At 38.8% G+C, this 23,231-nt stretch overlaps 3 protein-coding genes and 1 non-coding gene across 6 annotated transcripts; 1 reads left to right on the forward strand and 3 right to left on the reverse strand.

Annotated features, from left to right (window-relative positions):
• Nucleotides 1-1,936: 1,936 nt before the first annotated feature.
• Nucleotides 1,937-9,095, reverse strand: mep1a.1 (meprin A, alpha (PABA peptide hydrolase), tandem duplicate 1). 2 transcript variants are annotated; one of them, XM_042390725.1, is made up of 15 exons: nucleotides 8,612-9,095; nucleotides 7,806-7,893; nucleotides 7,695-7,719; nucleotides 7,556-7,600; nucleotides 7,367-7,407; nucleotides 7,006-7,081; nucleotides 6,411-6,528; nucleotides 6,127-6,302; nucleotides 5,732-5,953; nucleotides 5,347-5,493; nucleotides 5,014-5,229; nucleotides 3,674-4,138; nucleotides 2,379-2,552; nucleotides 2,204-2,288; nucleotides 1,937-2,113 (listed from the first exon to the last, which is right to left on the reverse strand). In XM_042390725.1, the coding sequence occupies exons 2-14, from the start codon at nucleotides 7,863-7,865 to the stop codon at nucleotides 2,239-2,241; spliced, it is 1,815 nt and encodes a 604-aa protein (XP_042246659.1). In that variant the 5' UTR covers nucleotides 7,866-7,893; nucleotides 8,612-9,095; the 3' UTR covers nucleotides 1,937-2,113; nucleotides 2,204-2,238. The 2 variants fall into 2 exon arrangements, with proteins under 2 accessions (XP_042246659.1, XP_042246660.1); XM_042390726.1 differs by having other exon boundaries at nucleotides 7,806-7,935.
• A 2,274-nt stretch (nucleotides 9,096-11,369) lies between these two features.
• trnas-gcu lies at nucleotides 11,370-11,451 on the forward strand. Its single transcript has one exon. It is a non-coding gene; the product is annotated as a tRNA-Ser (tRNA).
• A 106-nt stretch (nucleotides 11,452-11,557) lies between these two features.
• On the reverse strand, nucleotides 11,558-13,658 carry LOC121882350 (protein FAM177B). 2 transcript variants are annotated; one of them, XM_042390551.1, is made up of 5 exons: nucleotides 13,038-13,658; nucleotides 12,610-12,786; nucleotides 12,459-12,522; nucleotides 12,258-12,352; nucleotides 11,558-12,024 (listed from the first exon to the last, which is right to left on the reverse strand). In XM_042390551.1, the coding sequence occupies exons 1-5, from the start codon at nucleotides 13,056-13,058 to the stop codon at nucleotides 11,821-11,823; spliced, it is 561 nt and encodes a 186-aa protein (XP_042246485.1). In that variant the 5' UTR covers nucleotides 13,059-13,658; the 3' UTR covers nucleotides 11,558-11,820. The 2 variants fall into 2 exon arrangements, with proteins under 2 accessions (XP_042246485.1, XP_042246484.1); XM_042390550.1 differs by lacking the exon at nucleotides 13,038-13,658 and having other exon boundaries at nucleotides 12,610-13,031.
• A 384-nt stretch (nucleotides 13,659-14,042) lies between these two features.
• Nucleotides 14,043-22,484, reverse strand: brox (BRO1 domain and CAAX motif containing). The gene is made up of 13 exons (XM_042390549.1): nucleotides 22,378-22,484; nucleotides 21,770-21,900; nucleotides 21,391-21,497; nucleotides 20,962-21,058; nucleotides 20,610-20,705; nucleotides 20,447-20,519; nucleotides 19,921-20,026; nucleotides 18,511-18,600; nucleotides 18,260-18,345; nucleotides 17,942-18,023; nucleotides 16,749-16,899; nucleotides 16,042-16,201; nucleotides 14,043-15,883 (listed from the first exon to the last, which is right to left on the reverse strand). The coding sequence occupies exons 2-13, from the start codon at nucleotides 21,868-21,870 to the stop codon at nucleotides 15,800-15,802; spliced, it is 1,233 nt and encodes a 410-aa protein (XP_042246483.1). The 5' UTR covers nucleotides 21,871-21,900; nucleotides 22,378-22,484; the 3' UTR covers nucleotides 14,043-15,799.
• Nucleotides 22,485-23,231: the final 747 nt, after the last annotated feature.

A 23,231-nucleotide genomic window follows, 5' to 3' on the forward strand; every position in this document is an offset into this window, starting at 1 on the left:
ATTTAACCACCACACACTTCCCAACTTTACAAAACCTCTAACCAACTCTGATTGGGATAAGAAAATAACTCCATTGTCTAATTTCAAAATGGGTTTCCCTGGTAGGGGAGAACAAATTCAATTCAATAGTTCAATAGTTACTATATATACCTCAGGTTGTTGTGTACCCATGGAAATTAAAACAAGCTTTCTCATTATTATGGTTTTAGAACAATGACCCATCAAAAAAAGTTAGTCCTATGGCGCAACTTGCCCCAAAGTAGGGATGAAATGAGCATGGGGATGGGGTAAATTCAGAATTCTAGGCGTAAATTGTGCCACCATTAAATACTGGTATAAAAATTACACAAAATCAAACAATTTTGAGATAAGTTTGAACTTCATTAATGTCATCAATTTAACAAAGGCAAAAACTCATACTTTTAAGTAAAACGATATATTTGTGTCCTGTTGTTCAAAATGTTACCTGAACATTTTCAGTAAAGATTAAACTGTGATCTTTGAGTGTTACTGTAGCTACAGAAAGAATGTGTGTGTAAATGTGCTTTTGTGTATACAGACAGGTGACAAATTGAAGGAAAAACCGGTACAGGCCTGAATGCTTGACCCCTACAGTGAGGGGATCCGGTGGCTCTGTTATGCTGTGGGGGGCATTTTGGTGGCATGGTTTGGGTCCACTTGTCCCCTTAGAGGGAATGGTCACTGCTAATCAATACAAAGTTGTTCTGAGTCATCACCTTCATCCTATGATGAAACATTACTATCTTGATGGGAGTGGTCTTTCCCAGGATGACAATGCCCCAATTCACAGGGCATGAGGGGCTCTGAATGGTTTGATGAGTATGAATCACCAGATCTCAACCCAGCTGAACACCTATGGGAGATTTTGGACTGACGTGTTAGAAAGCGCTCTCCACCACCATCATCAAAACACCAAATGAGGGACGAATGGTGTTCATCCCTCTAGAAGAGTTCAGATACTATAGAATCAATGCCAAGGTGTATTGAAACTGTTCTGGTGGCCCAACACCTTACTAACACACTTTATGGTGGTTTTTCCTTTAATTTGTCACCCGCTTAAACTTAACATTAGTCAACAATTAACGTAACACTTGTAATAGTGATCAAACATTAACATGAACAGTGTCTCTAGTCTCTAGAATATCAGAAAATAATACTTAAATACACAGGTTACTCTGTATATATTAGCCTATTTAAACTTTTGGGGGTAAATTGAGCCATTGACTCAACATCACTGGCACATTTTACCCCACAACCTCCATTTTGACAAAACTGTTTCACACAGTGGCTCAGATCCGCAATTACGTTTATTAAGTTTATGACCTTGTTTTATAGCTAACACTGACTTAAATTAACATGCAATAATGTCCAAAACTTATCTGTTTTAATTAAGATACAAGACTGAACTTTTGTAACTTTTGCTGTGTTTTGTTTTTTTTTGCTCTGTTTTGCTGACCACTCTCTCCATGTGCTTGAGTTCAAGATGCATTGAGTAATGTGAACTATGCTTTCTTAATTTGTGGTCACATGATTACTTTTGTTTATGGTTACCTAGATACAGGGGGTGGCTCATTTTACTCACTGGCTCGACTTACCCCGTTCTCCACTGGTAGTAACAGCACTACAGCAGTAGCTTATTGCTTTTGTTCCCCTTACTTCCCCTTAACTTATGTTTCTACAAAAAAACATTTAGCCTTTCATTTTATTATTCTCATGCAGGCAGAAGCTGCATACTTTCACGTGCTTTTCTCTGCTTTTTTCCATTTGGTCAGACCAGTTATTATAACTGCCAATTATGTTTCATATACTGCATTTGTCACTCACATTTTCATCACAAAACAAAAGACACATACCACAGGCTTGTCCTTGAACTTTAATTAAGACATTTCAATTAAAAACAAGCAAAAAAGACACTTCAAAACCTTTTCATGTATATATTTGAACTTTTACATATAGATTATATAGCAAATGTACCTTTACATTTAATGTTTTTTATATTATGTGTTTTAATTCTGATGTTGTGTCACAGCAGTATTCTTCCACCCCTCATCTTCACAGGTTGTTTTTCTCATCCCAGCTGCATATGTTGCATCTGATAAAAGAAAAAACAAATTAATTACACAGGATCATGAGCACACACAATGTAATCTTCACAGGTCAAATAGAAAAGAGTATATCTTACCTCCAGTTCATCATGATATAAAAGCCGGTGTGTCTTTACTCCTGTGGTTTAATGGGAACCTCTGTTTTGATCAGTGATGTTATATCTGTGGACCAAGAAATAATTACTTGTTACTGGGTAGAAGTATTAGGATCATTTTTGAAAAACACACAAACTTTAAACACAGACAACTAACCATCAAAGTCGATGAGGATGATGAGGTCATCATTCTTGAGGTAATTACGTCGCCTGAGGTCAAAGTGCTTGACAAAGTTACTCCAGCCCCATGATCCCCCTCTGTAGCAATCACAGGAAGAGTCATACCACCCCACCTTGGAGGGATCGTCCCAAAAGAAATTTCCATCTGGGTCTAAAGGAAACAAAAAGACGGGGTGATGATACAGATACAGTTGTCATTAAAGAACAACCTGTGACTTCTTGTTGTTGAAAGCTTACATGTGTAGTATTTTAAGGACAGGGATGACTATCCAGAATTAAATATCTCAAAAACTATGGGATTGATTGCCATAAAAGTATGTAGAGACATTTATATTCACCAGAGGATGAAGCCTAATAACTTTGGTGACCCTATGACTTTTCCTTTAGTGCCATGATCAGGACAAAATTTTCACTTGATACATCTCTTAGGCTTCTGAGACAATGTGTCTAAATGATGTTGGTGAATTTCCCTGTAGCGTTACCATGTGGATGACATTTGCAGTGCTGAGTGAAATTTTTCAACTATGATAGGCATTCACGTCCCACTTGTAACTTGTATTACTTTTGATCTAACGCCATCATTGGGTCAAAATTTCAATGTGTACAATACTTAGGTTTATGACCAAATACCTATTTAACTATCATTGTGAGCATATTAGCATGCTGACCTTAGCATTAAGAACAAAGCACCGCCTGTGCTAAATGAAAATGTTTAAACACAAGAGAAAAGTTGTGCTTATCCCTGTGGTTTTTGGATTCAACATACAAAGATGAGGACAAACAACAACAGAAATAATTAAAGTCCCTGGTGAGTTGAGAGACCTGTCAGAGGCTGAACACATGTCACACACATGTAGTCGGTGTGTACATTGCTAGTTAGCCAACATCTGTATAGTTGCTATGTGGCTATTTGGGACAAATAAACACAGACTGCATTGATCCTGTAATGATTTCAATTTTGTCCTTAGGATTATAGATTTGTTCATAAACAAATACTTTGAGATCCATAAATTTAGAGCCCTGTGCTGCGTCTTTGACTTGATCTATACTTTGGAAAACACTTTATACAGTATTTATAAAAGTTATCAATAAATAAAGTTTCACCATCTAATTGAACATAGTTGCAGTCTATAAAAGTTCTGACATGCACCGTCCTGCAAACAAGTTATATCATATTTATTGTACTGCCTGTTAAATTTGTATGTTTGATGTCTTTTTAGTGCTCTTTTCTTGTCTTAATCGCTCTGGGGATAATGGATAAGGAGCACGTACTCTTCATCGTATCAGTAGTGAGGCTGCGGGCAGTGGACATCCTCCGTGTAGCATCTGGGTCTTGGTCCATCACCACCATGGTGGCCTGTCGGTTTACCGCTGGCCACTGCATCACCGCATCATTCACCCCACTGGCCAGGTGGAAGTACAGCCCAGTGTAGTGCCCTGTGTAATCAGAGTATCCTGTCAAAGGCACAACACGGACGCCATAAGCGTAGCCTTCTGGGCTGTAGAAACGAGGGCTGTCGATAACTGTGCTTATGTCAGCGGTTTCCATAATCTTGGAGAAGTTCTGGATCCTCCACACTGCGCTGGGGCAGCGTGTCTCTGTCAGGCTGATGTCATCAATGTAGATGCCACCGGTGGATGCAGCAGAGTTGCCACGGACGGCTTGGAAAGCATAGCGGAATTTCTCCCCTACCTCCATTGGGATGTGGGCGATCTTCCATGTGTGGTCAGAATCCGCTGGGCAACAACAAAGAAAAGGTCAAGTCAACAAATCTTAATATTAATAGTGAGCTTTTGCTAATCACATTAACGGAATAGTTAGACATTTTGGGAAATACACTTATTCCCTTTCCTGCTGAGAGTTAGATGAAAAGATTGATACCACTCTCATGTCTGTAAACTAAGCATAAAGCTACATTCAGCAGCAGATTAGCTTAGCTTAGCATGAAGCAGGGGGAAACAGCTAGCCAGGCTCTGTTCAAAGATGGATAGATAGGTTGCAGGGAAACTACAGGAAAACGCTGGCCAGGCCAAGAAATTGTTACAGTATGTAACTCCCGATAAAACCACAACTTGTTGTTCTTACATTATTGTTTGTATACAGGTTAAACAAACAAGATACAAAATGCTAATAAGCACAATTTAGAAGTGCATAAGCAAATTGTTGTTACAGAGCCAAAGGCAAAAAAACACCTTTGCTTCCAGGCCTTATGCTAAGCTAAGCTAATCTCCGGCTGGCTCTAGCTTCATATTTAGCATACAAACATGTAAATGATATTGACCTTCTCATCTTATTATCAGCATTAAAAGCAAATACGCATATTTTCCAAAATGTGGAAATTTTCTTTTAAAATAATGACACAGTAGACTGTGTGTGATTTAAATAATGAACTGTCCTGACAGTTACATAATAACAGTCTAACTTGTATGTTTTATGATGTCTAGAAATGACTTGATTTGAATATCATTGTTAGATGACTGAGCAGCTAAACAAATGTTCATATAAAGATTTGCCTGGATGTAAAGCTGAGTATTTAGGCATTAAGCTGTAAAGCTCCAGGTAGCTACTGTGACATATGTGTCTGCCATAAACACGTCCACTAAATAAATACCATTAAAGGTGTGTATTTTCTTCATTTTACGAACGGTGCCTGTGCCATCATCCGTCTTGACCCAGATCACCAGCCTGTCCTTGGGGCTTCCAGTCATCTTGTAGAAGAACTGCAGACACTGAAGCTTCCTCTTGGGGTAGAGGGTTCGGGATTCCAGCATAGCTGACTCCCCAGGGCTCTCTTTATTGGTGCTGAAGTGCATGAAGAAACCAGCATCTAGAAAATCAGACAAAATAAGACAAGCAACATCCTATTTGAACATTTCTTTCAAGCTGCCTAAACTTAGGATAAACAGTAATTGGGATTTTAAAAGAGACATTATTCAACTCTGACCTCTGCATTTTCCCAGGAGCGTGTGATCTGGTGCACTCACACTGCTCTTGGTATGGATCCAGTCAGCGTCATCAGAGGTGCTCTGAATCATCCCGCAGATGCTGGCGTACTCAAAGGCACACTGGTCCAGCAGGGTGAGAGGTCCAGCTGGGGGAGGAGAGGGGTGAGGATTTGGAGAGCAGGAGGATATAAATCATGTTATGATGTGTTTCAGCCGATTTAAGGCTTAGCAGGTTTTTGTACACACTAAATCCTTCTTCACAAAGACTCTGATCATTTATATCTAATAATATTGCATTCTGTCCATTGGCAACTTTTAAGAAACTAAGAAAAACAGGTCAAAAGTCAACATAGGAAATTCACTGTCACATGATATACTACATACAGCAGTTGTACATGCGGTTGAGCCTGAGGACGTCCATCTCGCTGAAGTCGAGGTACTGGCCAATGATGTTATAGAACTCTGGGATTTTGGTGGTGATAGTGGGGATGGAGTCGTTCTTATTGAAGGAGAATGGCCTGTAATGCATGATGGACTCGTAGTCGTACGGCGTGTTTTGGTCTGTGATGTAGTCATCATTGTATTTGTTGAAGTTGTGTTCCATTCCTATGGGAAATAACCATCCTTTTAGTCCCTCCTGCCACAAAATGGCAGGAACTTGTGCTGTATGTTATCATTTCTGGGTCTAAATGGTGTATTGAATGGGACAACATTACATTTTATAGCATTACTCACAATAAAAGAAAGAAAACGATGGACCATGAAGTTCCTAGACATACCTGGTAAAACCTGATTCAGCCAGATGTCGACATAGTCATCCCTGTCTGTGCGAGACTGTTCGTGGTAAAAGCCCAAAGCATGGAGTAGCTCATGTTCAATCACCGCCTTGTGGTCACAGCCAGATCCCAAAGACAGAATCTGACCTGTCTGCTGGTCACCAACGCTGGAGAAACACCTATGACAAACCCAGCGGAAGCAGTCGATTAAAGGGACACTCCAGCAGTAACCTCATCAGTAGATTTTACAAACACAGAAAAAACAACTGTCAAAGCTAGAGCCATACCCTCCTCTCTTTTCAAACTTGATGTAGGTCTTCTCTCCTTCATAAGGCTTGAAGTCGATGCAAGACTTCAGCCGATACATTTCAAAAGCCTGGTGGACACAGCCCTTGGCATTCAGATCTGAGGAGCGAAAGAAACAGTCACAGCGATTAGATGCTATTCTGTAACCAAAACATCACATGTTCACCTGCAAAAGCTGATGTGCTCTGAGTAAATGCATCAGTTAAAAGTTGAAAATGTACATGTGATCTCTGTGTTGTATCTCTGGGTTTGCCCCAGTTTGTGCCTTTCGTGTATTATTGATACATTTGAGGCACAGAGCTAAGCATCTGATTTTTTCAAGAAAAATTAGTTTTTTTTTAATCCAAGTGTCTTTGTGGATTCTCAAAAAACCTTTAGTACAGCGGTAAATGTTGGTAAACCACCTTCCGGGTTTTTTCAGACTACTTTTGTGAGTATAATGGTAATACATGAGGGGCACAAACTGGGGCTAACTTCTGGACCAGACTTTGCTGTATATATGACTATGATATTTACAGTCAATACATAGTGTCCAGAATATAATTAATTTTAAAGGGTGTTTAAAAAAAAACTTACCCAAGTCATCACCCAGAATGTAGGGGATTGGAAATTTCCATCTGTATGCTGTGTCAATCAGGGCATTTTTTCCTTCCTGAACATAAAAGAGGCATTTAAAACATACCCTAATTGTAACCATAAAGATAATCAGTGCTAATAAAGACACACAGTTAAATCCAATACAGTCTATTAGATATCAATCTTATCTGATATAGATATCACACTGTAGTTACTCAACATCAAAAGGACATCCACTCAGATGTGATTGTATATGGTAGTAATTAATTTCACTAGAACAACCAAGGAACAATTAGCAACCATTAAACAAAATGAAGGATTAAGTAACAACAGCATTTCCCATTAAAAAATCACCACTTACTGGAATTAAAATATCCCCCTCAAACAGGTTGGCGTCTGAACCTGCAGCAAAAATGCAAACAACATAGATGTCTAAATGTTGTCGTCATCAGCAATAATTAAAACTTAACATTTATCGTATTATTTCAGTGAATACAGCATCACTCTATTAATTTGGACCACTGAACAACACTGAAATGTAGTATCTCACCCAGGTTTAGGATGGGGTTCTCATCTTCACCATTCTTATACACCTCTGTAACACAAATACACAATAAACAAAACAAACATGGCTCACAGTGACTCTAATCCTTTTCATTTCTTTTAAGAAAAAAATATTTTTGACATACCATGTACCTCTCGGGAAACAGGTATCTGCATAAAACAAAACCAGTGTAAGTCATCACACAGTTAGTAGCCATATCACACCATGTTCTTTGTTATAAATAATAAATACTTACAGTATAGGAAGTGGCCAGAGCCACCAGTCCAAACAATAACAGCCCTCTCTGCATCATCATGCTGAATGTCACCAAGAAAGTGTTGCTGCTTTGGTTTAAATATGCAAATTTGACCTTTAGCCCCTATTAGCTATAAAGAATAACAGCAGGACTTTGACTCAACAGTGTTACTGATTGACAATCTGGTTTATGAAGTTACATGTGCGCAGGGATACAGTGCCATGCAGTTTTTTCACTACCTACTGCTTTCTTATCTGGCTCTTAATTTTGTAATACCATCTGATAACACTCCTAAATCTATAAATTTCATGCTAGCTTATTAATAATGTGATGTAACAGAGCTGTTAAAAAGCATGCATGTTGACCTAACACCAAAAGGTTGAAAGTTTGCTTCAGATGTTTAAATTGTGTGTCAAAGTCTAAAAAAGAAATGTGAAAATGAATAGACACAAGATCAAGCCGAGGCTCTTTATACGTGGACTTTGCGAGTCCTCAGTGTGTCAGCTTGGGTTTTTTTTTTTGTCAGGTGTTTCAATTTCCCCAAAATTGCAAAAAAAATTAGAGATTATAGTTATTAGAGACTCACTGCATTTGAAAGTTATTGTTTGACTTCGATAAAAGTGACTACTGGTGACCATACACTGTATAAAGGATATACAGGCTATGGTTCTGACGTGTCTTTTGTTTTGAATCAAGTAAAGGAAAAGGAGTCAGTCATTTGTGTTTTTCCAGTAATTTCATTCAACTAGTAGATGGACACAAATAACCAGAACTGTTTCTGTGAACCTTTGTTATTCATTCAATACCTGCATTGTTGATATACACATGTTAAGAGGACCCCTGACCCCTAGCATAGACCAGTTCCTGCTTTCGTGGTTGCAGATGAATATTTTGGCAATAACGAATATTTTACTCTACAGTTGCAGCAGAAAATCTCAGAATTTGTCAGATGGGCGCTGGTGTCGTCACTGTCGCTCCTTTTGAGGAAACCAATCATATATTAGATGGGGCGGGACTCGTCACCCAGGTAACCAAGAAAATGGAGGAGAAGCTTGATTTGGCCCTCCTGAGCTTCATGTCAGACAGAAACTATCATAACACAGACAGAAAAGTCCATTTGTGGGAGCAGATTGGCCAGACACTGAATGTTTTTGGTGAGGGTTGTCGTGGGTTGAAATTGTCAAGATATTGTTGTCATAAAAACAAAACCCACGCGCGGAGTTTTTTTCTTTCACCACACAAACGCTTCATCCCAGCGCCCCTCAACTGCGGTAAAGTGAGCCGGCAGTTGAATTTCATTGCGCCTAAAGTACTGTAATTACGGTAAAATCAGCACCTGAGCATGGCGAAGGTCCTGAAAGATACGTTTACGTATATATTTTATTTCATGTTCCTTCTGTGTTGTTTTAGGAACATAATGCGTTGTACTTTTCCCTCATGTTTGATCTGTTGTAAGTTTTATTTTGCCGATAGGTTTTCAGATAAATCCTAAAGCCAATCCATTCACATGATTAGCTTAGCAGCATCTTGTCAATCCATTTTATTGGATAAGAGCACATTTATATATTTTGGTTGGATGATGGATAACAGTGAGTTCAAGCTGTGGAAACTACTTATATAACAGTTACTTAATGGTATGATTTCACAATGCTATGAGAATTGTTATATCTGTAAACATTAAATGTATAGGTAATGTGACACGAACAAGTAAGCTTAACGTGGGTTTGCACTTGATCATCTTTCTTCTGTCAACTCAGTTTCAAGTGTGACATCCGCACATTTTTTAGGAGCTTAGTTAATAGTTGTTGTGGTTGCTAACTCCTAATCTTTTCTTCTATCATTGCATGAAATTTTGAAATATTTTACTTAAAATCTTTGAGGAATCTCAGTTCAAATTAACCTCCAAGACTAAAAAAAGCACAGATACATTTTTCTGAACTTTGACCTTTCACCAATCAGACTCCACTCTAGGTTAGTACAAATTCTTCAACAGGTTTGCTCACCACTGCCATGGCATCCACTTCCTAATGTCCTATCACCTTTGCAAATTTGGTTACATTTCAATAACAGTAGCCCTTTTTCACAGAAGGTTCAATAACTGAAATAGTTAAAATAACATGTTTGCTGTAGTGTAGTTGTTGCTGTAGTCTCCTGGTCGACTGGTCGTTTAGTTGGTTGATATGCGCGTGTCTGATCAAATTCTCATTGGTCGAATAATCGCTGTGTTACTTTCATAAGGAGAAAAGTGCTACATCAGTAGCCTTCCAGGATTAATCCATTATTTACAAGACCAAGAAAAGTCACATCTGTTGTTTCCACAACCGCTGGAAAAGTAAAGGGGGTTAGCTCCAAAGTTAGCAACAATAGGTTAGCCTAACATGAAGATGCTAAACAGAAAAATAGAGAACGAAGAAATGTGTGGCTGCTGAGTTAACTCTGTCCCATAACATCCAATAGTTTCTGTGCTTTTTTGGTCTTGGAGGTTAATTTGATATTATGCAAAATATTTCAATATTTCATGCAATGATAGAAGAGATTAGGAGTTAGCAAACACAACAACTATCAACTAAGCTACTAAAATGTGCGGATGTCATGCTTGAAACTGAGTTGACAGAAGAAAGACCTACTTGGTCGTATAAATAATTCTTAAATCAATCTTATCATTTACAGATATAATTATTGGTATAGCATTGTGAAATCGTACCATTTAGAAAACTGTGTTATACAAGTAGTTTTCACAGCTTGAACACGCTGTTATCCATCATCCAACCACAATATATTAATGTGCTCTTATCCACTAAAATGATTGGTAAAGATGATGCTAAGCCAATCATGTGTGAATCTAAGATTTGATCACAGTAGAATAAGAGACCATAAAGTGTAGTGCATTAGAAGTGTCTGTGGAATAATGCAAAAATGTTTAATCAAAGCCCAAAATAGAAGAAACAAACACAGAGTGAAGAGGTTTCTTTTATTTTGCAGTTTCCACAAAGGATGACTCGACTTAAATACCTTTAGAGAGAACATCAGGAGCAGCAATCTGTAGGATGTATCTGATAACCTATTGACAAAATAAAACTTACAACATACTAAACATGAGGAAAAGGTACAATGCATTAAGTTCATAAAAGAACACAGAACATTAAGGAAAATGCGTATATGTACTTTTCAGGACCTTCGCCTCGCTCAGGTGCCGTCCTTACCGTAATTACACTACTCTATGCGCAACGAAATTCAGTTCACTTAATCACGGTTTTGCACTCGGCTGCTCACGTTACCGCAGTGAAAGACTCACAGGGACTGATTACATCTAATTATAGTTAATTTAATATCAACACCATACTGAAAGAGCGTCTGTGCAGGCAGGCTGTAAGTGTCGCTAGGCGTAAACATGTCTGTTTTAAAGCATTTAGCTGTTGAACGGTGGCACAATTTAATAACGCAATATAACCCGTAGTTATTTAATATAACGTTAAAGTTATTTGCATTAATTCTTAGTGCTGGTAGATACTGTGGCTAGAGTTGATATTCATATGTGCTTTATTTTACTGTTATAGCCAACGGGACGAGGTGGCCGAGTGGTTAAGGCGATGGACTGCTAATCCATTGTGCTCTGCACGCGTGGGTTCGAATCCCATCCTCGTCGGTATGTTTTCATTTTGTGTTTTTGTTTTCAACTCAACAACCATGTATGTCCTACTAAAACAGAGCTATACAAGGAGTTTGTGCTTGTCTTAATCTTTATTTATGACAATTTTATTGTCCTATGTCGATATTAACAGCAAACAGCAGCATAAGCCTCCTAAAAGTTAGTCGTTTCTCTGTGTACACATGTATGACATGATAATCAATTTATTTTTATTACATAAACAACATTGCAATATTGTACCATTCGCCACACACTGAAATCACATATTTCTGGTGTAACATTACCATACTATACAAACAAGCCCACCATACTTTGTAAGAATCATGCATTATTTCTGACACACAATGGACCTGATGTGCTTTATTTTCACTCCTCATCTGCTTCATAGGCTCTGTTGTGACGTCCTTCATTTCTGTCCATACATTTCTCATCGCAGCTCTTTTGGGGATCAGCGGGGTGTCTTGTATCCGCTGTAGCCCCATAAGGACTCCCATCCAGTCCAGGAGAGAGGTGGGTTGTCTCTGCCTGTCCTTTCATTTGGCCATTTGTGGTTTGGCTGCTTGTTGTTGTCTATGAAAAAGAAAGGGGGGGGATTACCAGTACATCGATGGGAAATACAGAGACTGAAATACAAGGAAGTAATTATCCACAGGCCTGTGAGTGTGTTGTTTACAGAATGGGAAATTTTTATCTCATTTGCTCCCCTGAGAAATCACACTTATCATTGATCAAGAAGTCTCAAAGGTGAGACAGTACAGTCTACTTTTTGACTGTTGTTTCTTTTCTCTTGAACGTAACCTTACCTTGTGATCACGCTGATACTGATCAATGGCGTACTGGTATTTGGCTGCGTTCAGTCCAAGCGCACCAGCTGCTCTCTCTCCAAGGAAATCACAAACTGAATGTGTAAACAAACACAAAAGTAAACTCAGCGAGACTTTGTTACATAAAGTAGCACTTTGTATTTATTTTAATGGAATATTTTTAATTCTGGCTTCACGTACTCATCAGTGACATCCTCCCGACCAGAAAGGCCACATTCTTGAATGAGAACCGAGTCTTGGAGGACTGATAAAGAGACAGATATTGAAACAGATGACGTTGCTGCTATTTATGACATCTAACAGGAAATTCTTCCATAAACAAGATTCCCACCCTCTCTGCAGGTTCTCTGAAGGGGCCTCTGTTTGGTGACTGCTCCTCTTCCTCTTCCTCCTCCTCCTCCTCCTCGCTGTCTTCCTCCTCCAAAGTTTCACCGTTGGAGAAGTAGATGATCCTCTTCTGTCTGGACGGGGCACCACCCCCAAGCTCTGTTTCCTGGATGTCTGTTACCTGACAGATCAGACAGATATTTACATAAATGTTTGTCTGGATTCTCTTTAATTTGCTACCTGACATGTTGTCTTTATGATACATTATCTTTCTCCAGCATGTTGTCAGTTTAAAGGCAACTTTTATGTATATGTAGACTACATGAGGCTCTCCGGTAAAAACACAGCAGCTGTTGAAAATTAACCTAACAGGAGAGTGTAACTGAACACGCCACTTCATGTTTGCTTTGCTTCAAATATTACAACACTTACTTCCTGCTGGCTGTTGTTCATTCTTCAGATACTACAAGTCTTTCTTTACTGCTCCAATGCAACACTGTAGATCCTTTGTCATGTCACAGCTGTACTGTACGTCCATCCACGCTGACTGTGTAGACTTTGTGTAGAAAAAAAAACAACTACAGGATACAGGATTTGTCTTGAAACCCGAGACGCCAAACACAGAGGTGCGAACCTTATCACGGGCAAGTCGTCAGATAAGCAATCCGTTTCCTTCTCTGTATTGAGGGGCTGGACTTGTTGCAGTGTGTTGAATGTCAAGGTTTATTGCCAACTTCAACCCGCATAAGTCCCCCTCAGGTAGCCACAAAGCCAGATAAAAATATTTGTTCAGTCTGTTTGACTACAAACCAAGAAAACACTCATTTAGATGTCTGCAGCATAATTTTCTGTACGTTTCCTATTATTGTTGGAACTTCAGATTTATTTATTAAAAATGTATTTTGGTGTTGGAATATAAAATGTATTTAAATTACGCCACAAATAACAGGAGGGTGGCGTAATTGTGGACCACAAACTGGCAACCATAATCACATTTAAAGAATGTTTTTTTTATCTTTTTTTGAGGATGTACAATCAATTTTTTTGTCATCTCAGGGATCTTCTAATGGTCAGTATGAACAGGAGGAATGATTACAGCAAGAAAAACATGTTTCAGTGTTCATTTGGGCATCTGACTGTTGTTTTAAGACAGACTTTTGTGAACCCAACTTAAAAGTTTTTATGACATACTGAGTGAGGTACTAGTGATTTTGTTTGGCACTTCCATAGAGATATCCAGACTTTTAAGTCTCCCCAAAGATGTTTGTTAGACCACAAGGACATCATTAAGGTTATTGTTTCAGACTTATAGTACCATTTTAACTAACCATGAACTTTACTGTATGTGTAAAATTAGTGTAGTGCCGCTTCCACCTATCAACAGATATTATTAATAATCATGTTGACGTATATATACAAACAACAACGTGGAAGAAATGAGTTTTATGGATGATTTAATCCGTTTGAGATACATTTTACATGAAGGACACCATTAAGAGAAAGAATAACGAGCAACAGGATTGTAGTCATTACAATGAGCGTACACTGTGACGACAATCCGACCCGCCCTATTGATAAACAGAGGCCTTGCAAAGAACAAAGAACTGGCATAGGTCTGCTTTCTGCAAATGTTAAATCCGCTGTTCCAAATATAGTGAACAACCGTTACACTAAGTGTGTTACAATGGGCTAAAAAGAAAATTGTGAGAACTTTTTTTTTTTTTTTTACTACTGTGAGTCTACCTCAGCTAAAGCAAATATACTGTATATGTATGTACGGACATAAATGAGCACGTGTGAGCGGTAGATTAGTTTATACAAGTTTCTAGCGATTGATGGTTCAGTTTCGACTTGATAGGATTTTATTTGCAACTGGGAGAGTTCGGGTAATGTGAGCGGCTCTTCGGCAGCACGTACAATTATTTCAAACATGAAGATTCAATACTTTCTCCCATTCCTGGTATGTTAATGCACATGTCCCAATCTACAGTACGCCTTTAAGGAAGGGGATAACACTCAATACAAGTACAGTACATACATACATTGTGTCAGCATACAGCACTCTCTCAGCAACTAAGAAGTTTACAAGCATTGTGGCTAATCTGATGTATCCACTGCAACATAAAATTGAAAATCATCATCACCAAGAACATATGATTTGAATCATATATAATTATACAAGTGTCTTAAATGTTGTTCAATTAAAATATTACACAACAGAAATAAATAAAGAACTACTAAGAATGATTCGGCCTTCTCCGGTAAGAAAGTTTTTTCCTTAAATGAATAGTAAAAGTAGAAAACAGCTACGTCATGTCATGTACAAAAAGAACTACAGTAGATACATCATGTGATCTAAATAAGATATTGATTGTAAACTGCTACAGCTAGAAAACAAACCCAAAACGCACCAGCAGTGAAACACACGCGGTCTCTCGTTCATTTTTGTCTGCTCACTGTGGATTTTTACATTTCTATTGTGTTGATCGTCAGAAGAAGTGTCTTTAATGAGGCGGTCCTGAACAAATCTCAGCTTGAAAAGCATTCAAATGCTTATAAAAGTACTTTAATAGTCAGTATACAGGTTGATTGTTGTAATTTTCTACATCTACTCATTCGGGTGGTTGTATCATATTTGTCTTTTTTTTTTTTTTACATTTTGAATGCTGCTGCATCTTTTGTTTAGATCCATATCTGGTGTAATATGATGGTTTCCAGGCCAGAGCTCCACACCCATCGTCTGTCAAAGGGCCACAGTGAACAGTTTACATTGCAGCCAAAGGCACCATTAATAGAACTACTTCACCCCTAAGGCTCATTTATCATCATTCAACTTGAAACTGCCTCACGTGAAGAGCTAATTTGAAGTAATCCTCTCAAAAAAAAAAAGGGACTGTCCATCTCGTTTTAGGTTTTCTTTATGACGAGCTGTTTTTCATCGAATGTCATAAACGTGAGATGGTGAGAGGATGCGAGATGTTTTAACTGGCTCTGGCGTAGATGCAAAAATGATGGCTGTCATAATGAAATACACTACACATGTTCAGCATAAATGTAAAACGCCATGGATTAATATTACAAAAAAAAAAAATACATTTTCCCTATGGAGGTTTACATAGAAAGAAAAATGGAATCCATCATTATAACCGATGGTAGTGAAGCATGAGACTGAAAACAAGAATCAATGTGGTGTTTTAGGAGATGGAACAGCCTGTGTCCTTCTGAGGCTTCAAATCTGGCTCCTTCACTGGTTTCACTTCCTCCTCCTTGGGTTTGGCCTGAAGTTGAAGCAACAATAACACAACGATTAAGAAATGCAACCTCAGAAACACTGAAAAAAAAAAAGTTTACTGTGTGCAAAGAGATTTTGTTCCATTTTTGTGTGAACTGTCATACAGCGTATGTTGAAATTAACTTCGAAGGGAAGCTGTCTTACCTTGTCGTTTTTGGCTCCCTTGGTCAGGTCGAAGGTGGCGTAAACCTCAGCGGTGCATTGCTCGCTGAGAGGCGGCAGCTCGAAGGAGATTGGCTCAGCCAGGCCGTAGCTCGCCTTCAACTCCAGCTGGGGCGCCTCAGCCGGGACCTTGTGGAAGTATCTGAGTCGCAATTGAAGACATGAAGAGAGTTTACAAATGAAACGAGCTCAGATGATTACATTTCAGAGTCAGAATTATCCGGTGTGAACATACAAGGAATTTGTCTTGTGATGCATAACAATCAAAAAGTAAAGAAAACACAAATTCCTATGAAGAGTAAGAGAAAATGCAACTACCACAAAAGTTTTTTTTATAAATATTTTCAATAATAAATAAGTAAAAATATATTCTGAGTGAGTGAAAAAAGCTGTTAAAATATTATACAAGATATTGACCAACTCTGCCACCTGGTGCAGTGTCATAGAGGTGCAGTATGTGATAGTTCTGCACCAAAGTCCACTTATCAGCCAAATATGATACACCTGTGAAAGTCAGTATGTATTATATATATATATATATATATCCTAAAAGAGACAGTATGTGATATAGCATAAACAGTTTATTGGATGTAAACCTGAATGGACTGAGGTATTATATGTGTCTACAGATGTATAGTATCTGGTGTGTGTGTGTGTGTGTGTATGTATGTTTGCCCCAAATGACTCACATGAAGCCATTCTCTCTCTGGCACTTCTCCAGTGTGTTTTTAATGAGGCCGCCCAGTTTGAGGAAGAACAGCTGCTCCGATGGTTTGGCTGTGGTGCCCGGGCCTTTGGTCTGACGATACTCTTTACACAGCGCCTCTGCACGCGAGTAACCTAAACACAGATCTCCTCATGTTAACAGAAAACAAAACCAGGTAGTGAAGCAAGCAAAAGAGAGTGACTCTTGTACGAGAACGTGAGATGAAAGTCCAAAAATACCGCAGCAACTAAGGAAACAAATAAACAGGAAACACCTGTGAAGTAATTCAGACTTGACGAAGAAGAAAAAAGCACTTTCAACAAATGCACTTGCTGCTGGAAGCTGAATTGTACAGTATATTTGAATTGATGAACATGTGCTTACACCAGTGTTGGCACACGCATGCACAAACATGTGAATGTTTAATAATGATGAGTTCACGCTACATTTTCACATTATGTTTTAAATCTGATTTTCCACTTGGTGACAGTTTTTGGACATCACAGACAAAAGCTCCTAGATCAAAGGCAAACTGGTGTCGGCTTTTCACTTGCAAATCAGCACTCGATCGCTACGTGTGAACCGTTCAAAGACGTGCTCCAAGAACACTCGAAAGATATCAAGCAGGCTAAATATCTGGCTGTGTCGGGGAGCCAAGCAACAAGCTACAGCCAATGAGAGCGCAAGACACGGTGATGGCAGCAGAGCGAACTCCTCTGCTGTCATCTGCAGCAGCTCGCTGAACCCAGTCTTATCATGAATCTATTTGTATGGAGGAGCACAATAATACACTGCAGTTAATCAGCTACTTATGTTTCCATTGCAGAAATATTTATTTACCTCCATCTATCTCTGCAGAACAGACAATCATCGCGACCCACATATCTCAATCTATTCACCCATATTCTTTTCTTTTTCTTCCTTGCAATCAGTACACTTCTTGCATGTGTTTTCGTGACAAAACATAGTTTGGAGACCAGACAGACTCGTCAGGGATTCATCCTGGTAAAAGATCTTGTAATGTGTGACCCCTTAATGCCGAACAACGCAGTGTGAAAACCACGACTCTTGACTAATAGTTGTAGTGTGAACAGTACAGCGATCTTATGACTTTTAAAAGTCGTGTAGTGTGTCCACTGTGCAACTGAAATACAACAAATTCCAAGACATACGTACACTTCTCTGCTTCCTGGAGAGATCTTATAGCCTCACCGCACTTGTCACTCGCCAGCAGCGTCTGTCCATGATAGCAGTACGCCTACAAACAGAGTGAATGAATATAATCATAAAACTTTGTACGCAAAAGAATCAAAGTCTGAGTAAACTTGGCTTGTTTCCTGCCAGGTTTACTCTTTTCCTTTCCTTTCTGTGTAAAGGAGAGAGGATTACATCCAAAGCACATGTACTGTACTGTATGCTCACCGTTCCTTTAGATAAATCAAAGTTATCCACAAGGATGATTTGTGAACTGCATCAGGATACGCATGAACTTACATAAGCCATGTAGAAGTGCTGCTTCAGCTGGAAATACTTCCTCCACTTGCTGCTGCACTCTGGCTCCAAGGTGTTCAGCGTGTGGTCTGGAGAGACAGAAATACAGACCTTTAGCATTGTCTTAATCATTGACTGACTTACATTGCATGTTTTATACAAAAGTAAAGAAAAAAAAATCATTGCTTATTTTAATAGGAACTGTAACACCTCAACAGACATCTTAAAAAAACCACAAGTGCAAAAGTACTGACCTGCTTTCTGATAGAAGTTTGCCGTCTCGAATGACAACGCTGCGACGATCGTGGCGTTGTGTTTCAGTTCAATCGCTCTGGCAATTGTCACTGTGAAAATGAGAAAGAGTTGGTAGAGAAATGAAATATGGATAAAAATAAATAAATAAAAAGATGGATTTCACATTGGATTATTATGAGTGAGATATTAATGATACATGGACCCTTGGTGTGGAGTCTACCCAAGTTAAGAGTTATTTTGTTATGGACAAAACTGTATTGTTACTTCATCCAACCATTAATTATTTCAGTATAATTTTTTGGTTATGATAAAATGGATAAGATACATTTAAAGGGTAGGTTCAGTTCAGTCAGATGCTCATATGAACAGTAAAAGAGGTTTTCCTCCCTGTAATCATTCCTCCTGTTCATACTGGCTGTTAAAAGATCCTTCAAATGTGCTTTCAATGTAACTGATGGGGGACGAAATCCACAGTGTGTCCACACAGTCATTTTGTGTATAAATGCGTGTAAAAGTTTATCTGAAGCTTATATGAGGCTTCAGCAGTCTGAGTCATATCAAGTGGATATCTGACACATTTACAGTCTTTTTAGCATCAAATTTCCTCTTTGTGTCTCCTCAGACAGTGTTTCCCTGTTGTAACAAAAAGAGGGCACTAAAAATATAGTTATATAAAATATAGATATAAAATATAGATATCTACTAGATATTAGACTCATTTGGACACTGAAGCTTCATTCTAGCTTCAGATGAACTTTTAGATACATTTTTGCACAGAAGGGGGGCTGTGGATTTTGTCCCCCATCACTTACATTGTAAGTGCATCATGAAGGAATCTTCTAATGGTCAGTATGAACAGAAGGAATGATTACAGCAAGAAAACCTGTTTCAATGTTCATTTGGGCTCCTGAAAATTGTTTTAAGAACCTATCCTTTGAGGGGACATTCTGTCTTGAATTCAGACCTGCTTATATTAAGAGAAATATCACAACAGATACTTAACTGTAATACATATCATACAGGTGTTGGCCTCCTCAGTTTTATCACCTCAGCTCATGTTTATAGCAAGTATAGAAAAATACACCTTCATAGCCAAGAAACATGCACTTCACATGATGTCATATTGAGATTAAGCTAATCTTTAAGTGAAAAGATGACTGAATGAGGTACAGCTACAGTTGTTCAATACAAAAGAACTATGGACCAAAACTTTGGTAGAAGACATAAGACACTTGTATGCAAAACAGACAGAAAAGAAAGAGACCCAACATGTTTATTGACCACATAGAAAAGTGTCTGACACTCAATTAGCATCTCAGCGATAACTAGCTTCGGTTAGCAGTGCGTACAGGTTTATAATGCTTTGCGACGGCAGTGTTGTGCAGTGTAAAAGCCTGGAGCCACTGTACCTTCCTGCGCTTCTGCTTGGCACTGGATGATGTACGCATCAATCACTCTGGGCTCCAGGTCTCGGCCTTTCTCAGCTGGGGTGATGAGACGAGGGATGTGGATCTCCTGTTAAGAAAAAAAATGACAAAACGCAGAGGCTTATGTGTTATTAAATTACCATGAATATATTCATTCCTTTGCTTCTAGCAAAAGGAGACTGTGCTCGTCTGAATGGGGTTTTTGTGCAGCAGGGGAAGTAAGAAAACAAGATGTGATGTTCCCAGGGTCCTCTGGCAATTTTTTCTTGTTTTTAACTTTTTTACATTTTTAGACAAAAAAGGTGTTTTTGCAAAATGGAATTGACTGTTGAGATCAAATGTTCAAACAAAAAAAAAACATCGAAGTGTTCAAAATATCATTCTGTCACCTTATTACTCACACAAAACAGATGTCAGGCAATCACTGTGAAATGAGTTCCTATAATTTTAGAAATAGAACAGCTTAGGAATAATTAAGGGAGAAGACTCGTCTGTACATCCACCTCACCTTCAGATTTTTGAATATTCCAGCAGCAACCTTCAGGCTCCGGTGAACATCTTTCGCTTCAGTCTCTGATATGCTGTTAAACAGGCAAACATGACAGTCGATATGCAGTTTTAACATTTACAATTCTTATAAACAACAATACAGACAAAAAAAAAGGACATACTTTTCTTTCCCCGCTAGTCTCGAGGCAAACTTGGTGTACCAGACGGCTACATTGAAGGCCATGGAGACCAGTTCAAAGACTGCATCTTGCTGGGCACTGAGATGAGAGCGAGAAGAGACGGTGGGTTATACAGACTGATATAAGCACAAAAGTCAACAACGCCAACATTTTTGACATGTTTTAACAATTTCTCATAACTAATACAACACTAAATCAGTCAAATATGAATGAACCTACTTTGTAAGCGGTCATTCCTGGCAAGTTTATTGAGTCTAGTGCCATGCAACAACAATATTTGATTATAAACGCTTTCACCTATGCAACTAGAAGTAAAATCTCTTTTTTTTTCTACCTTGGTGTGTTTCCTTGTAAGGTGTCAGTCCACTTGAAGTTCTGGATGAACCTCATCTTGTTCTCCTGTGTAGTTCCATCCAAGGATGAGATAAAGCCTATTGTGTCATAAATCAAAATTTAACACACACACAAAAAAAACCAACAAAACACAAGCAGCTAGTTAGTTGCAAATCAAAATGAGTAGAATAAAGGTCATGTTAGAGGGTAGAGAAGGAGAAAGTTTACAATAACTAAACCTGATTAGACCACATGAAGTCTGGTCGTCTAATAAATGCTCAGCAAGAGAAGTTGATGACATTTTTTGCTTAATGTGTTCATAAGCAATGATATACTCAGTAACTATGCATATGTGGAAAATTAGCCTGATTAACTGGCCTTTTAAAGAAGAAAAATAACAGTTCCTACATTAGTTGAAGTGGAAACATACCTTGTAGGAGGGAGAAGTACGCATCTGTGGCATTTTTCATGATCTCAGGGTTGCAGGTGACATCAGTGAACATTTCCAGCAGCCTCGCCCTGGTTGTCCGCAGGTCACTGGATGTGTTGAAACAAACGAAGCAAATCAGTCAGCGTAATAAATTATGATAACCATTACAGTAGTGATTACTGTGTCCAACGAGGCATGGATATCTTCCCTAGAAAGTAGTAACAGTCATTCACACTGTACATCAGTGAGATAAGGTAAAAAGACAGACTGTATCAGGAACAAGTCAAAACCAATATACACTCCATTTATATCTAGGATCACAGCCACAATCCATTCTGACAACACTGTTCTCGTTGTGTAAAGTGAAGATAAGACATACTTGCATATCTTATTGGCAGAAGGGCTCCCTGCCACTCCATAGAAATTAAAAGACACAGGTGCTGTTGCCTTCAGTGGATTTCTGTGAAACCAATGTGCCATCCTGTGTGTGTGAGGACACACCTTAAGAGGCTGAAAGATGGAGAATGACAATCAGTTAATTAATGAGTTATACCTGCTATAATGAGGAATGTCGTCGATGGATAAATTCACGAGTTACATATTTTAGTAAGGCGTTTCTTGGAAGTATGCAGCTGATGAGACATACTGGCTAACGTCATGTTACCATACGGTCGCTGAAAACTCGCCAGCAGCTGTGTGAGCGCTGTCACAGAGACTCTGCTTTGCCCCCTTTAAAGTGTTACCTTGTTCACAAACTGATACGTAATCTCTAACGTTACCTGTGTGTTTCTACGACTGATTATTTTTACGAATCGTTTGTGTGTCTGTTGTAGACAAAAGTCCATTACGTAACAGCTAACAGCTAGCGGCTAACACTGGCTACACCTAAATACATGATTTACTGAAGCGACGTGACAACTGACTTATTACACGACTAGACAAATGAACCTTAATAATTCAAATACATAATCATTTGTCATGTTTTACCTGCTGTGGCGGCGCTGTTGGCTTGAGATGTGCTACTCCTGATGGAAAGTCTGACACTGACAACTTACTTCCGGAAATAAACACCGAATAGAAGCTGACCAATGAGAGCACACGGTTAAGTCACATGACGCCTCTCTGAAAAATACCTCAGATCTCTGATCAGCTTTTCTTTTGTTCAGGTTGAGTCTCAAAAGGCCTTAAACACGCCATGATATGTCTGTTTTTAGCACTGTCAGATCAAAGAGACATGCTCTGTCTGGAAAGAGCCTTTTGTCCAAAGAGTCCTGTGATTTCACAGTTATTTCCTTGCATGTTTCCTGGAAATATCTTTGTAATTTGTCACCAATTGGTATAATAGAGGCACTGTTCTCATACAGTTGTTGAAATTAAATTAGTTGTGTTGAGTTTATAAGCAGCTCCTTTAGAAGAATTGAAAGGACTGCAAAAATAATGGATGGCTGAAAAAACTGACTGAGATCCATTTACTCATAAGAAGGGGATGAGCAGACTCTATTTCCTGAGGAAGCTGAGATTCTCCAACATGTGCAGCAAGATGTTGGAAATCTTCCACCAGTCTGTTGTGGCCAGTTCTCTGTACTTTGCTGTAGTCTTCTGGGGGAGCCATTGACAACAAACAGACTTAATAAACTGAATAAGAAGGCCAGCTGCGTAATTGGCTGCAAACCAGACACCTTTGAAGTTATGGTAGAGAGGAGGACACTGAACAAACTGTTATTCATTATGGATAATCCTGACCACCCTCTCCACCACCTACTGAACTGACAGCCGAGTACTTTCTCCTGGTTCAGCTTCACTGTCACCAAGACTGATACAGGAAATCTTTCCTGCCTAAA

The sequence above is a fragment of the Thunnus maccoyii genome, chromosome 17 (genome assembly GCF_910596095.1).
Source record: "Thunnus maccoyii chromosome 17, fThuMac1.1, whole genome shotgun sequence".
In the NCBI taxonomy this organism is placed as follows: Eukaryota; Metazoa; Chordata; class Actinopteri; order Scombriformes; family Scombridae; genus Thunnus; species Thunnus maccoyii.

What these genes read in the sequence shown, in the direction of transcription:
- mep1a.1 (XM_042390725.1), bottom strand. Translation starts at nt 7,865, where the DNA reads ATGATGATGCAGAGAGGGCTGTTATTGTTTGGACTGGTGGCTCTGGCC. An exon ending in AGGGGGATATTTTAATTCCA is followed by an intron (nt 7,082 to 7,366) that starts GTAAGTGGTGAT and finishes TTTTATGTTCAG; the next exon opens with GAAGGAAAAAATGCCCTGAT. An exon ending in GCTCCTGGGAAAATGCAGAG is followed by an intron (nt 5,230 to 5,346) that starts GTCAGAGTTGAA and finishes CTGATTTTCTAG; the next exon opens with ATGCTGGTTTCTTCATGCAC.
- LOC121882350 (XM_042390550.1), bottom strand. Translation starts at nt 13,005, where the DNA reads ATGAAGTGGCGTGTTCAGTTACACTCTCCTGTTAGGTTAATTTTCAAC. An exon ending in TCAGAGAACCTGCAGAGAGG is followed by an intron (nt 12,523 to 12,609) that starts GTGGGAATCTTG and finishes TCTCTTTATCAG; the next exon opens with TCCTCCAAGACTCGGTTCTC. An exon ending in AGTATCAGCGTGATCACAAG is followed by an intron (nt 12,025 to 12,257) that starts GTAAGGTTACGT and finishes TCTTTTTCATAG; the next exon opens with ACAACAACAAGCAGCCAAAC.
- brox (XM_042390549.1), bottom strand. Translation starts at nt 21,870, where the DNA reads ATGGCACATTGGTTTCACAGAAATCCACTGAAGGCAACAGCACCTGTG. An exon ending in AAACTTCTATCAGAAAGCAG is followed by an intron (nt 18,346 to 18,510) that starts GTCAGTACTTTT and finishes CTGTCTCTCCAG; the next exon opens with ACCACACGCTGAACACCTTG. An exon ending in AGGGAGCCAAAAACGACAAG is followed by an intron (nt 15,884 to 16,041) that starts GTAAGACAGCTT and finishes CTTCAACTTCAG; the next exon opens with GCCAAACCCAAGGAGGAGGA.